Raw genomic sequence first — 12,595 nt, 5'->3', positions numbered from 1 at the left:
AGACCCGTCACCCACACAATCGCAACAATATGAATACAAAATGATAAAGGGATAGTAAAATTCATGATAATGGTTCAACAAAAACCTTAATTCACCGTTACACAGATCGAATATTTTAAAAGTAAATAAAATGCCAAAAAACAGTTCATCTGTCAAGAGTAGCTCAATCTAAATGCACTTCTTGCACAAAAGTAAACCTAACATACTTCTCAGATATCATATTCCAGTGAATGCTTTCTTCCCAGTTCCAGATGAACCGGCTGGAGTCACCTTCAACACATTAAACCTCACTGTCTTTGACAATGGCCTACAAAATTCAGAGAGAATCACCGTTTAAACAAAAGATAAATTGACGACTAATGGGTAAAACAAACTAAAGCATAAGAAACCAATCGTAATAGTTTAACAAGCAACATGCAGAAAATCTAACCTGCACTGACCAATAATGACATAATCTCCCTCTTTCACACGGAAGCAAGGTGAAACGTGAGCCGGAATGTTTGAGTGCCTTTTCTCGTATCTAGAAATAAGTGAAAAATTAATTATCCTCTTGTTAAGAAACAGAACAGAACTTCACTTTCTCATAGTAATTTAGCCTTACCTCTGGTATTTTTTAATATAATGAAGGTAGTTGCGGCGAACAATAATGGTCCTTGATATCTTGGCACTGTGGCAAGTACCAGAGAGAATACGACCCCTGATGGAGACGTTGCCAGTGAAAGGGCACTTCTTGTCAATGTATGTTCCTGCAGTAACATGCAAGCAGTTCTTTCATGTAAAATATGACCACCAAACTTCAAATAACACGTCATTCTACCATTTACAAATACAAAACCACTTCAATCATTATTCACCTCCCGGCATCACTCAACTCACTGAATCATCAAATGTACATGTCTACTGGCTACAAGCAACAACAAATTTCAAAGCATTCCACGGCATCTCTAAGTTATAGTACAAGCAAATGAACTGAGACGATACTACAATCCCACCAAAGAACACGAAGTATCACAATTGTAAGATATTACTCATCATCTTGATATCCGAACTTTAGCCTCAGCTCAAAAAAGATGATAAATTTGCACACATTACACGAGTTCAATCAATCAGGGGTCCATGGATAATAATTAAACAACAAAGCCCAAATGCTTGACAATGCAAATAATCTAATAAAAAGTAGGAAAATAGCTCTTTACATAACAATTTAAAGCAAACAAAAACAAAAAAAAATGGAAAACAACAATCACAAAAGCAAACAGAGAAAAAACAAGAGATTAAAATATACCTTCGATAGCATCCCGGGGGATCTTGAATCCCAACCCAACACTCTTCCAGAAGCGATTGCCCCCCTTTCCAGGCCTCTTTCCCTTCCCTGTCTTCTTTGAGCTGCAAACATTCATAATATCCACATATATTATATACCCATTAATCTTAATATTCATGTTATTATATAAAATAAATAAAAAGAACCATTTGATTTCAGCAGAAGCAGATGAACGAACCACGAACCAAATCGGATCTAAAAAGCTCGAAAAATATGATATTTTGTAATCAATTGGTTACCTGAGGAAAACCTTGGGCTGCTTCAAGAAAGCCTTCTCGGTCTGCAACAAAAACCACGAACCAAATCGGATCTAAAAAGCTCGAAAAATATGATATTTTGTAATCAATTGGTTACCTGAGGAAAACCTTGGGCTGCTTCAAGAAAGCCTTCTCGGTCTGCAACAAAAACAAGCACGAACAGATAGTTTATTGTTACCTGATGTTCTGCATTGATATGTGTGGCAACTCCAAATTCTCTTGGAGAATCGAAAACATGTACCTCACAACAATAAGATGCGTTATTTCTTTTGCCATACAAAAATAAGACATGCCACTTTTGTGTTCAAATATTATTCCCAACCCTCAATTAGAATGGATTAGTTTGGTCCAACACTATTTTTTCCTCCCTAGTTCCATTTATTTCTATTCTCAGTCATCTCTTATCATATCATATTTCACACTGTGAAATCCCAATCATGGGATTGCTCTAGTCCCCTTCTCGCTTAACTTCGGCTCAATTAGAATGGATTAGTTTGGTCCAACACTATTTTTTCCTCCCTAGTTCCATTTATTTCTATTCTCAGTCATCTCTTATCATATCATATTTCACACTGTCATCTCCCAATCATGGGATTGCTCTAGTCCCCTTCTCGCTTAACTTCGGAGTTCCCATGGAACCCAAAGCCAGTGAGCTCCCAAAAAGCCTCGTGCTAGGTAGGGATGAGAATATACATATAAGGATCACCCCTGGGCTTATACATATAAGGATCACCCCTGGGCGATGTGGGATGTCACAATCCACCCCTTTAGGGGCCTGACGTCCTCGTTGGCACACACGCGGCCAGGATTAGGCTCTGATACCAAATTGTCACATCCCGACCCGGGGCGGATCACTTCCCCGGCCCGCTCCACCACCGTAGCACGATATTGTCCGCTTTGGGCTTACCATTCCCTCACGGTTTTGTTTTTGGGAACTCACGAGCAACTTCCCAGTGGGTCACCCATCATGAGATTGCTCTAGCCTCCTTCTCGCTTAACTTCGGAGTTCCCATGGAACCCAAAGCCAGTGAGCTCCCAAAAGGCCTCGTGCTAGGTAGGGATGAGAATATACATATAAGGATCACCCCTGGGCGATGTGGGATGTCACACGTGTCGTGTTTATGTCAATTTAATTTCCACTATTTTATCTCGTTTTATTCAAGTGTGTGTATATATATATATATATATATATTTTTTTTTTTTTTTTAATGAAAAGAAAAAAACTAATGTATAGTTGATTGATAGAACATTAAGTAGGATGTTGTTTTTTCTTTTTCTACATATCAACAAGAGTGAAACTGAACTCAAAACATCGAATGTCAAAACATAATTTTGACTAATCGAACTACAAGTCTCTTACATTTCACAGTCCATGCAAACTTAAAAATTATCTCATATTTATAAACAAAATTATATTGATCTAACAATTTAGACAATTTTCGTGAACTTAAAGACCATATATTTAGCGTGGGTGAGGTACACGTCCACCTCAAATTTTAGACCTCAAGAGAGTGACCCCGCATGCGTTGATGAAAAAAAAAAAAAAAACATATTATTATCCTTCATTTCCTTGTTCTTCTGCACACACACAAGCAATTCGCTGTAAATATAGAACAAGGAAAGAAAGAATAGTGGACATGGACCTCCCAACAACCACCTCAAATTAAAGTTCGAACTTCGGAGGTGCTTTTCCAAATGTCGGTCAGCTTTCCATCATACACTTTATGGTCCACTAACTCAATTCCATCCAGCTTAACCATGATCCGTAGTCAATAATGAATTTCAGATTCGTATTTTCCACGGCACGTTGTGAGTTCGATTTTTATAACTCATGAATCGCACAATGGTGATTAAAAGAAGCTGAAATGTCTCTGTGAATCTTTTCGGTTTGATTCCAAAATTCAGTTCCATAAGTGTTATTTTTCAAAATTTTCAAAAGTCCCAGAAATTTTTTTATTTTTTTATTTGTAGTAACTAATCTCCCACGAAAATTATTAGTCAATACCTTCACACCTGCACTAAACCACGAAAGCTAAAAGGAAAAAAAGTTAGAAAAAAAATAAATTAACGAAGAATAATTAGAGAAAAATAAAAGTGAATTGTTATTGACACTTCAAAATTTTCATTATACACTCCAAATTTTATGTATTTAGAAAGAAAAATACACTTATAAAAAATATAAAATAAAAATTTTGAAATACCAATAATAATTTTCAAAATAAACTAACGAATAAATAATCAAATATTTCAAAAGAATATAGCTTGAACGGAAACAAACGCAACCCCGCAAGCCAAACGACGGACTGAACGGACGCACACGAGGAGAACAACGCACTGAACGGAACGGTGACGGACGGAGACGGCAAACATAACGGAACACCCCAAACGCGGCAAACACCAATGGATTCAACTCAACTCCCGTGTCACTAATGGATTGAACCGCTAGCTTCATAACTCGTCCGAGTTGGTTGAGGCGACTCATCTGGGCCATCGGAGGATCTGGTCGGATCAGATTAGTTGCTGCCGCGATGTGCGGCTCCGAGTTCGACTCGCCGGGTTCAAAGATCGGAAAAAGAGAGAAATGGCCGAAAATAACCAACATGTCTCTGTTGTGTCACTCTGTAAAACAAAAATCAAAGAAATCGATGTGAATCGTAACTCACCGCTAGTCGTGGGCGGTGGACATGACGGAGAGCCAGCTCGGCCGTGGCTGAATCCCAGCTCTCCGCCGCTGCTGGTGAGCGCAATGTGTAACGCGGTGAACGTGGGCCAGATAAACCCACAAGCCCAGGACCCAAACCTTTTATTCAAATCCAAACCGGATGACCCGACTAACACCTTCCCTTTGCTCCTCTGCCAGATAGAAACAATTTTAAACTCAATTCACACAATCAATGGCGGCTGAACCCGGACCGGAACCCGGATCCACAAATTTCTCCTCCGCCGTCAACGGCGGCAAGAAGTTGGAGGAATGCCAAACCATGATCCAGAGGAGCCTCCGGAGTACGCTCCTACTTTCCCTCGCCTTTTATTTTCCTTCAAACAAATTAGTTTCATGAATTCTAATGTCTGCTCAGGGTTTAGGGTTTTAGGTCTTCTAGGGTTTATCTTTGATTTCCGTTTGTTATCTGCAACCAAACATGCTGCCTCTGTCGGTTATTGAATTTGATTTGATATGTCGGTTATTGAATTTGATTTGATCTGTTTCCTCTTCGACAGCTCCGATGGTGAAATTTCTGTTGAAGCATTTGGAGCAGTCTGGGTGTGGGATTGGGGACAGGTTCATCAAGGCCATTAATTGCAATAAGCAGATTGCTGGCGGTTATATTCGCGGCGAAGGGGTACAATTCAATCGCTATTTCTCTTCGTTTCAATTTGTTTACTTGAAAAGCTCTGATTACAGATTTCAGCAAACTTCATTTTGCAATTGGAATTTAGCAAATGCAATAGAATCTGCACATTACTACTTCGAATGAACATTGTGTTTTGAAAGTTTCAATCCTCGAGTGAACTGAGTGGCGGAACATAGTTTCTTGCCATTCAGTTATCTCGGTCAATTGATTCTTTGTAGAAGAATTCTGTTACAGTTCGGAATAGTAAATGTTTGCGGGATGAGCTTGTTCTGAATCTGATATATTTATCTGTTCTCTATGTCTGCATTTGTACTAGATACTGGTGTGTAGTAATCACATGACAATGCAAGACGATGTCAACCAAGTAGTGATACACGAGTTAATTCACGCTTTTGACGATTGTCGTGCTAAAAACTTGGACTGGGCTAATTGTGCACATCATGCTTGCAGTGAGGTGTGCGTTGATACAGCAACTGAATCTTTTTCTTGTACTGGACAGTGTAATCTTCAAACCTCAAGTTTATTTATTTTTTTTCACAAGTATTTACATACCGTCATTCTGGAACAGATTCGTGCTGCCCATCTAAGTGGTGACTGCCACTATAAAAGGGAATTGTTGCGGGGTTTTGTAAAGATTCGAGGTCATGAACAAGTGAGTTATTTTGGCTTCAATTTAAATAAAAATTAAAGATATATACCTTCTTTGCATACAAAGCGAACTAGTCTTTTACCTTAATTTGATTTGGAAATATGAATGCCAAAGACCTACGGTTGTAGGAAGGGGGAAACAGCCCTTTTCATATATAACAAAGTTTGGATTTATACCGAATGCAAGGTCATTTGATTTCTCTTGTTCTTTGATTGTCTCACTGTCAATTAAAAAATAGGGTTTTAATGAATCGTGGTAATTGGTTGAAATAAACTGGAGATGGAGAAAATCTCCCATATTCGTAGCTGTTCTTCATTTGCCTTAAGTATTATCATATGCTCTAGTTTATTGTTTGTAGGCTAACTGTATCTTTTCATTGGATTCTTGATTTGACATTTGCAGGATTGTGTGAGACGAAGAGTTATGAAATCAGTCATTTGTAATCCTCATTGCTCAGAAGCAGCTGCAAAGGACGCCATGGAAGCTGTTTGGGATGTTTGTTACAATGATACCCAGCCCTTTGACAGAGCTCCTTAAGAAACAGTACTAGGTATTTGCCTGATCGCAACCCAACTGTCAACTCCATGTTTTTCAAAATTTTAATTTGGCATTGCAGGAGACTGCCCATTAAGAGAAACAGGGTTGTTCCCTTATTATTATTTTTTTGGTGATATATTCAATTAAAAAATCATTTTCTTCCTTTACATGGCTGTATGAGGAAATTTTACTGTATCAGATTTGTCATACAAATTGTACACCGATAACAGTTGTTTTTTGTGCTTACATTTCAAAATAATGCCAGCTTATCGTGTTTATTTTTCCTTCAAATTTGACGAACTACGTGTTGGGCTTTGTAGAAGAGAGTTTCTATCAGAAAAATACAATGTTCATCAAAAACGATCCCTGCAGTTTTTTTATGTGTATGGTCAGGCCAACAAAACGACCATGTAATTTATTGGTTCTACTGAGTAATAACTAGATGAGCCTATTCTGCAGACCCCATAATGTTAGAGGCTATTACTCACAGTTCGGGATCTCGGACCAAATGGTGATCACATGGATATCCCTTTTTCTTTCTGGATTTTGATTCTAATTAGATTTAGAGGGAGCCTTGGCCGAGGCTTGGGGTGTTCGGGCCTTGATGGGCTTCTTGAAGCTGGAGGGTGAAGGAGAGGGACTAGTCGCAGACTTGGGGGATGCAGCCGGACTGGTGGACTTCTTTCCGGAAGCTTATGAGTCACTCTTGGATGATGTGAACTGGCTAGCGCCGATTGGGTCGTTGATGATGGTGCAGACTTAGGTGAAGAAGATGGAGAGGACGGTGGAGACTTGGTGGATGGCGCTGGAGCGGGGGATGGTGATTTAGTGTCACCTGAACGACTTCCAAGCTCTCCAATGCGGGAGGGTAAACTAATAGCTTTTCAATGCGAAAGGGTAAATTAATAGCTCTCCAGTGCGAAAGGATAAACTAATAGCTCTCCAGTGTGAGAGGGTAAACTAATAGCTCTCCAGTGTGAGAGGGTAAACTAATAACTCTCTAGTGCAAGAGGGTAAACTAATAGCTCTTCAATGCGAAAGGGTAAATTAATAGCTCTCCAGTGCGAAAGGATAAACTAATAGCTCTCCAGTGTGAGAGGGTAAACTAATAGCTCTCTAGTGCAAGAGGGTAAATTAATTCCCCGACACCCATATGGGTAAACTCTCTAGTGCGAGAAGGTAAACCAATTGTTCTCCAGTGCTATAGGGTAAACTAATTCCTCGACACCCATCTGGGTAAGCTTTCCAGTGCAAGAAGGCCACATAGCTCAAAAGATCGAATGCTTGAAAACCAACTAGGCAGTGAATAGTCACGGGGCAACAGCCACTTTGCACTAAACAGTTCACTTATTCGATTGCTCATCTACAGCAGCTAAGAAATCAAACTCAAGCAGTGTCCTTATTTTCAGCAAGCAGCCCATGCCACGGCCAGCCGACGTGCCGCATCACCCCAACGGCTGCCCCGCGGCAACATCACCCAAGAAGAAGATAAGGAGAATTAAGTTTTCTTACATTGATGTGACACGAAGAAGACAAAGAAATCAATGGAAGACGGTTTTTTGCACGGGCAAGCAAAAAAGAATGCTAGGAGAGGGGGAACAAATATCCTCTAGTTTTCTCTCTTTCTTGTAGGGATAAATAATTGTCCTCTGAAGTTGATTTAATTCCCTACTTAAGGCAGGCTTAAATAGGCTTTGGAGGTGATTTATTTCCCTTTCCTAGAAAAATCTAATTCCAAGTCCACTTGAGAATTTGCATCAAGGCTAGATATCTCAACACCTACTGCCTTTTCCTGCGAGCAGCCCAACAGGTGTGGGGGAATTCGTGGAGCCAAAAAAAATCACAAGGCGACACGTGGATTTTTGGATAAAAGGACAAAATTACCCTCGAGGCACACCGGGATTCCTACGCACGAGCAGTGGGCAATCATCCCTCAACCAAGTCAAAAGTGCCCAAAATAGGTAATAATTCAAAACCTGTTTCATCCATCCTCATCAAATCCTCTACACAAGGTAACTCCCAAATCATTTCTCTTTTATTATATTAATTAGCTAATCAATTAGGAAATTATTCTATTAATTAACTAATTAATTGATTTATTATTCAATTATTCCTAATTAGCTACACATCATGAACCTCATCCAAAATACCAACCAAGTGGCTGGTCCTCCTCCTCCTCCTGCCGGCCACACCCCTATAAATACTACCTCATTCTCTCCAAAACTCAATGTCAATTCTCTTACTAAATTCTCTAAATTCTCTAAACATTTTTCCTTCAAAATTCTAACTTTGGCATCGGAGGTTCTTCGGCCAAAGCTCCCCTCCCCAATTCATCATGGGCACATGAGGCTCTTGGCCTTAACCTAAGGTGTTATTTGTTTTGTAGATGCAATTTTGTCCAAGATAAAGGAGGAAGAATTTGCATCCACACTCACAAAGAAGATTTGGCGAGAATCCTCACAAAAAGGATCCGGCGATGATCCTCTCTCAACTTTTCTTAGAAGAAGTATAATTGAAAATCAAAATATACATATATTGGACACCATTTGAGAGACAGTCTCTAATGGCACCTCAAACTAGAAATGCATGGAAAATTTGAAAGATTATATGTCGACCATCATTCAAATTTAATCCTCGAGGACAATGTACTGTGAGGTGATAACCTTTGGACTTCATCAACCCAAAAATCCTTTGATTAGGTCACCTGGTCAGGTACCCCAAAATCCTTTGATTAGGTCACTTGGTAGGGGCCGTATCCGCATAAGGAAGCGCAGAGAACCAAACCCTAAACCCAATCTTTGTTATATATATTATATATATATATATATATATATTAACATGCAAAATATTACAAAGCTAACAAATATGATTCCCAACATCCAATTAGGATGGTGACCAATATCATAGGGTGATTCAGTCAAAAGGCATGTCAATTACATGATGTCGTGTTCATTTCAAAAAAAAATATATATATATATATATATATATTTATAAAAAGAAAAAAAAAATTAATATATTACTTCGCTTTGATCTTCTTCTCATGAGTTCTTAAACACCTATAGTCAAAGTGACAAGTGTAGAAAGAATAAGTGGGACAACATGTAAATTGTGTGTTATTGTACAGTTGATTGGTAGAATATTGAACTAGGAGTTTTTTTTTTCCTTTCTTTCTTTCTTTCTTTTAGTAGTGTAAAACTTATCAAGAAGAGTGAAATCGAACTCAAAATTTAGATGCTAGAAAATGATTTTGATTAGTCAAACTGCAAGTCTCTTACATCTTGCGCTCGATGAAATTTAGAAATACTCTCGTATTTATAAACGAAATTATGTTTATTTAACGGTTTAGACAATTTTGGAAGTGTGCAATCCAATGAGCAATGATTCAAAGCGTCAGCACACATCCACCTCAAACCTAGACATCAAGAGAGTGAGCCCGCATGCGTTCGATGCAAGAAAACATATCATTATCCTTCCTTTCCTTGTTCTTCAAGGACGTTGGATCGTGGATGCCACTTGCACACAAAGCAATTCTATGTAAATATGTAACAAAGACACAAAGAACAATGGACCTCCCAACAACCACCTCGAATTAAAGTTTGGACTTTGTAGATGCTTCTCCAAGCATCTCCAAAGCTCCGTCAGCTTTCCATCTACAAATTTCTGGTCCACCACCTACAGGCTCCAACTCAATTCCATGTAGCTTTTTCCTTTTTTTTTTTTCCTTCCTTTATTATTGGTCCTTTTATTTTTATTATTATTATTATTATTATTTTAATTTTCCCCATCACGGCACCTATCACGCTTGGCGCCAGATTAAACGTTAAGGAATATAAATGGGGGCCAGGTCACGCCCTTTGGGTTTTACTCCCCTTCTCTTAAACCCGACGGTCCAAAATAATTATAATCTAACCTACCGTTCGATCTTAATCTCACAATTCAAAAGATAATACATTGCATTTTTCTAAATAATATTTTGAGTCTCAAGGCTGATTTGATATTGCTGTTTTTCAATTTTTTTCACTCAAAACTGTGAAAATAAACTGTTTTTAAATGTTTATCAAATATTTTTTTTTTGAACTCTACTTTTTTTTATACCTATTTTTAATTTTTTATAAAAGCACAACATCATTCTTCGTCTCAATAACCTTCGTGTTTTGAAATTTAAATAATGTTTCAAGTCTGAATAACGGCTTCCTTGGTGTTTTCATGTTAACATTAAACTTTTATTTTTCATTCCTTAAATCCAATCATTTTCTATTTTTACCTCAATTTTATTTCTTTTAACTTATTTGGTCATAATAATATATTCAGTTCCCAAGAAGGTTCAGTTCGTCAAATTGGAGGCGCCAACTCCAATATTCAGTTCCAAAAGTCATGTTCAAATTTTTAAGTAATAAATGTTTTTAAGTTATCTCCCACGAACATTATCAGCCAATACCTTCACACCTGGCAACAAACCACTAAAGCTACAAGGAACAAAAGTCAGAGAAAATAAATTAACGAGTAAATAATTAGAAAAATAAATTAACGAATAAATAATCAAATAATTCAAAAGAATATACCTTCAACGGAACCAAACGCAACCTGGTATACCAATACGACCGACTGAACGGACGGAACGCACGTATCGGACAACGCGAACGCACTGAACGGAACGGTGACGGACCAGAGACGGCAAACATAACGGAACACCCCAAACGCTGCAAACACAAATGGATTGAACTCAACTTCCGTGTCACTAATGGTTTGAACTGCTAGTTAATTAGTCCTTAATCAGATTTTAATTAGGGGGATTAATTGTGGGATTAGATTAGATACTCCAACAACTGTCCTTCCAATTTTCCATAGCAATTCATTACAAATATGGAGTTTCTCTTTCATAGGGTTTCTTCACTTGACGCCGGTTCCGTTCCGTGCATCCCCAAAAGTGCAAAACTCGCAGGCTTGACTCGGCGCCGCCGCTTCATAACTCGTCCGAGTTGGTTGAGGCGACTCATCTGGGCCATCGGATGTATCTGGTCGGATCGGATCACTGTGCGCTCCGAGTTCGACTTGCCGGGTTCAAAGGGGAAAAAGAGAGAAATGGCCGAAAATAACCAACCTGTGTCTGTTCTGTCACTCTGTAAAACAAAAATGAGAGATCGATGTGAATCGTAACTCGCCTCTAGTCCTTGGCGGTGGACATGACGGAGAGCCGGCTCGGCCGCGGCTGAAACCCAGCTCTCCGCCGCTGCTGGTGAGCGCAAGGCCGAATCAGGGCGGTCAAGGCTCGCTTCACCCACTCGCCTTCGACTCCACCGATTCGAACCAGCGAGTTCGTCATAGCGGATCTGCGCATATTCAACCTGTTCGACGGGAAAGATCCGGTGTTTTGACTCCCGCCCTGGTTCTTGTGGAGGCTGCAGCGAAATGATCCCGGATGCGACGTCGGGGAGCACATACAGGTCTTCTTTGGCATCGAAATCGGTCCGGTTTTCTTCGAAACGGCGATGGATCGGTTCGAATGATGGTTGGGAGAGATGGATCGGTGGTCGATGGAGAACCGGACGGACGGAGACGGAGAGGAGGAGGTGTAGAGATTGACACGCGTCGGAGACGCCGATCGGTGGTGGTGGTGGTTGTGGATCTGCTGATTGTAGTAGTGGTGGTCCTGGTGGTGTTGGAAGAAGGCGGAGGCCGGAGACGAGAAGCTGGAGCTTGTCGAAGAAGCGAAACCTGATGCGGATGACGAGATCGCGCCATTGGAAGCCGTGTAGAACCTCCCAGAAGGTGAGAGCGAGCGGAGGACCGGTCCGCTTCCATTGGACCGGGTTCTCGCTCTCGATGAATAAGATGCGGTCGCCATTGGAGAGAGTAGAGAGAGAAAGTAAGTGATGAGAGGAGAGAGAAACGAGAGAGAGAGAGAGAGTCTTTTTTACCTAAAGGCCCCTAGGGCGTTGGATTTGGCAAACCTATCGAGTCTCAAGTGCCGGTTTTATAGATCAGGAAGGGGGAGGGCGGGTGGTAATTAGAAGGAAATCTGGGGGTTATTTGGGAATCCCGGTTTACAGGATTGGTGGGTTTTCTGACAATGGGAATCTTATCCAACGGCTGGAGTGATGGGGACTCGCCGAAGAGGACGAAAGTTGGAGCCGCTTGTTCAGCTTCTGCCGGGGCCACTCCAGAGCAGGCCACGTATAAACTCAATGGAAACGCTTGCGTTTGAAAGTACGAGAGGCCCAGTAATCTTCTCTTAATTACGTATTGCCATTGGCTTGTTCGGCGTGTAATCCCTTAACTAACCCCACACTTTTGGGCTTTACTCTCCTAGGTCCCTAGTTTATTGCTTTTTCACTATTTTATTAATAAAAATTTATACAGTTATATTGTTTTACCTTTTTAAAATAAGTAGACTGGTAGGTTGGGTTGTTTATTTATTTTTTAGGAATTTTGGTATGGAGGCAAAAAATAGCCAACGGGATTCTCTTCAGATTTT

The 12,595-nt window shown here is 39.9% G+C and overlaps 3 protein-coding genes and 1 long non-coding RNA gene across 5 annotated transcripts; 1 reads left to right on the top strand and 3 right to left on the bottom strand.

The window, feature by feature from the left end:
• Window positions 1–104: 104 nt before the first annotated feature.
• On the bottom strand, window positions 105–4,183 carry LOC125475834 (40S ribosomal protein S11-like). Its single transcript, XM_048581417.1, has 7 exons — window positions 3,917–4,183; window positions 1,679–1,876; window positions 1,564–1,604; window positions 1,286–1,386; window positions 602–746; window positions 431–520; window positions 105–307 (listed from the first exon to the last, which is right to left on the bottom strand). The coding sequence occupies exons 1-7, from the start codon at window positions 4,181–4,183 to the stop codon at window positions 217–219; spliced, it is 933 nt and encodes a 310-aa protein (XP_048437374.1). The 3' UTR covers window positions 105–216.
• On the top strand, window positions 3,841–6,404 carry LOC103946737 (mitochondrial inner membrane protease ATP23). Of its 2 annotated transcripts, XM_048583095.1 has the most exons (6): window positions 3,841–4,318; window positions 4,442–4,584; window positions 4,801–4,922; window positions 5,251–5,388; window positions 5,503–5,586; window positions 5,986–6,404. In XM_048583095.1, exons 2-6 carry the CDS (start codon window positions 4,476–4,478, stop codon window positions 6,118–6,120), a joined length of 588 nt encoding a protein of 195 aa, XP_048439052.1. In that variant the 5' UTR covers window positions 3,841–4,318; window positions 4,442–4,475; the 3' UTR covers window positions 6,121–6,404. The 2 variants fall into 2 exon arrangements, with proteins under 2 accessions (XP_048439052.1, XP_009355792.2); XM_009357517.3 differs by having other exon boundaries at window positions 3,842–4,584.
• A 3,775-nt stretch (window positions 6,405–10,179) lies between these two features.
• Window positions 10,180–11,113, bottom strand: LOC125476703. Its single transcript, XR_007258000.1, has 2 exons — window positions 10,683–11,113; window positions 10,180–10,586 (listed from the first exon to the last, which is right to left on the bottom strand). It is a non-coding gene; the product is annotated as an uncharacterized LOC125476703 (long non-coding RNA).
• Window positions 11,114–11,192: 79 nt separating this feature from the next.
• LOC103946738 lies at window positions 11,193–12,061 on the bottom strand. Its single transcript, XM_009357518.3, has one exon. It carries the CDS (start codon window positions 11,963–11,965, stop codon window positions 11,285–11,287), a length of 681 nt encoding a protein of 226 aa, XP_009355793.2. The 5' UTR covers window positions 11,966–12,061; the 3' UTR covers window positions 11,193–11,284.
• Between the last annotated feature and the right edge of the window lie 534 nt (window positions 12,062–12,595).

The sequence above is a fragment of a genome, unplaced genomic scaffold (genome assembly GCF_019419815.1).
Source record: "Pyrus x bretschneideri cultivar Hongxiangsu unplaced genomic scaffold, Pyrus_bretschneideri_v1 Contig1, whole genome shotgun sequence".
In the NCBI taxonomy this organism is placed as follows: Eukaryota; Viridiplantae; Streptophyta; class Magnoliopsida; order Rosales; family Rosaceae; genus Pyrus; species Pyrus x bretschneideri.
Note: the sequence above shows the minus strand (reverse complement) of the source record. Positions and strands in the feature narration are given on the sequence as shown.

Excerpts from the sequence above, each read along its gene's own strand:
- LOC125475834 (XM_048581417.1), bottom strand. The coding sequence starts at position 4,183 with ATGTTGGTTATTTTCGGCCATTTCTCTCTTTTTCCGATCTTTGAACCC. Across the intron at positions 521-601 it reads TATATTAAAAAATACCAGAG|ATACGAGAAAAGGCACTCAA; the intron begins GTAAGGCTAAAT and ends ACTTATTTCTAG. Across the intron at positions 308-430 it reads GTCATTATTGGTCAGTGCAG|GCCATTGTCAAAGACAGTGA; the intron begins GTTAGATTTTCT and ends TGAATTTTGTAG.
- LOC103946737 (XM_048583095.1), top strand. The coding sequence starts at position 4,476 with ATGGCGGCTGAACCCGGACCGGAACCCGGATCCACAAATTTCTCCTCC. Across the intron at positions 4,585-4,800 it reads GATCCAGAGGAGCCTCCGGA|CTCCGATGGTGAAATTTCTG; the intron begins GTACGCTCCTAC and ends CCTCTTCGACAG. Across the intron at positions 5,389-5,502 it reads CACATCATGCTTGCAGTGAG|ATTCGTGCTGCCCATCTAAG; the intron begins GTGTGCGTTGAT and ends ATTCTGGAACAG.
- LOC103946738 (XM_009357518.3), bottom strand. The coding sequence starts at position 11,965 with ATGGCGACCGCATCTTATTCATCGAGAGCGAGAACCCGGTCCAATGGA.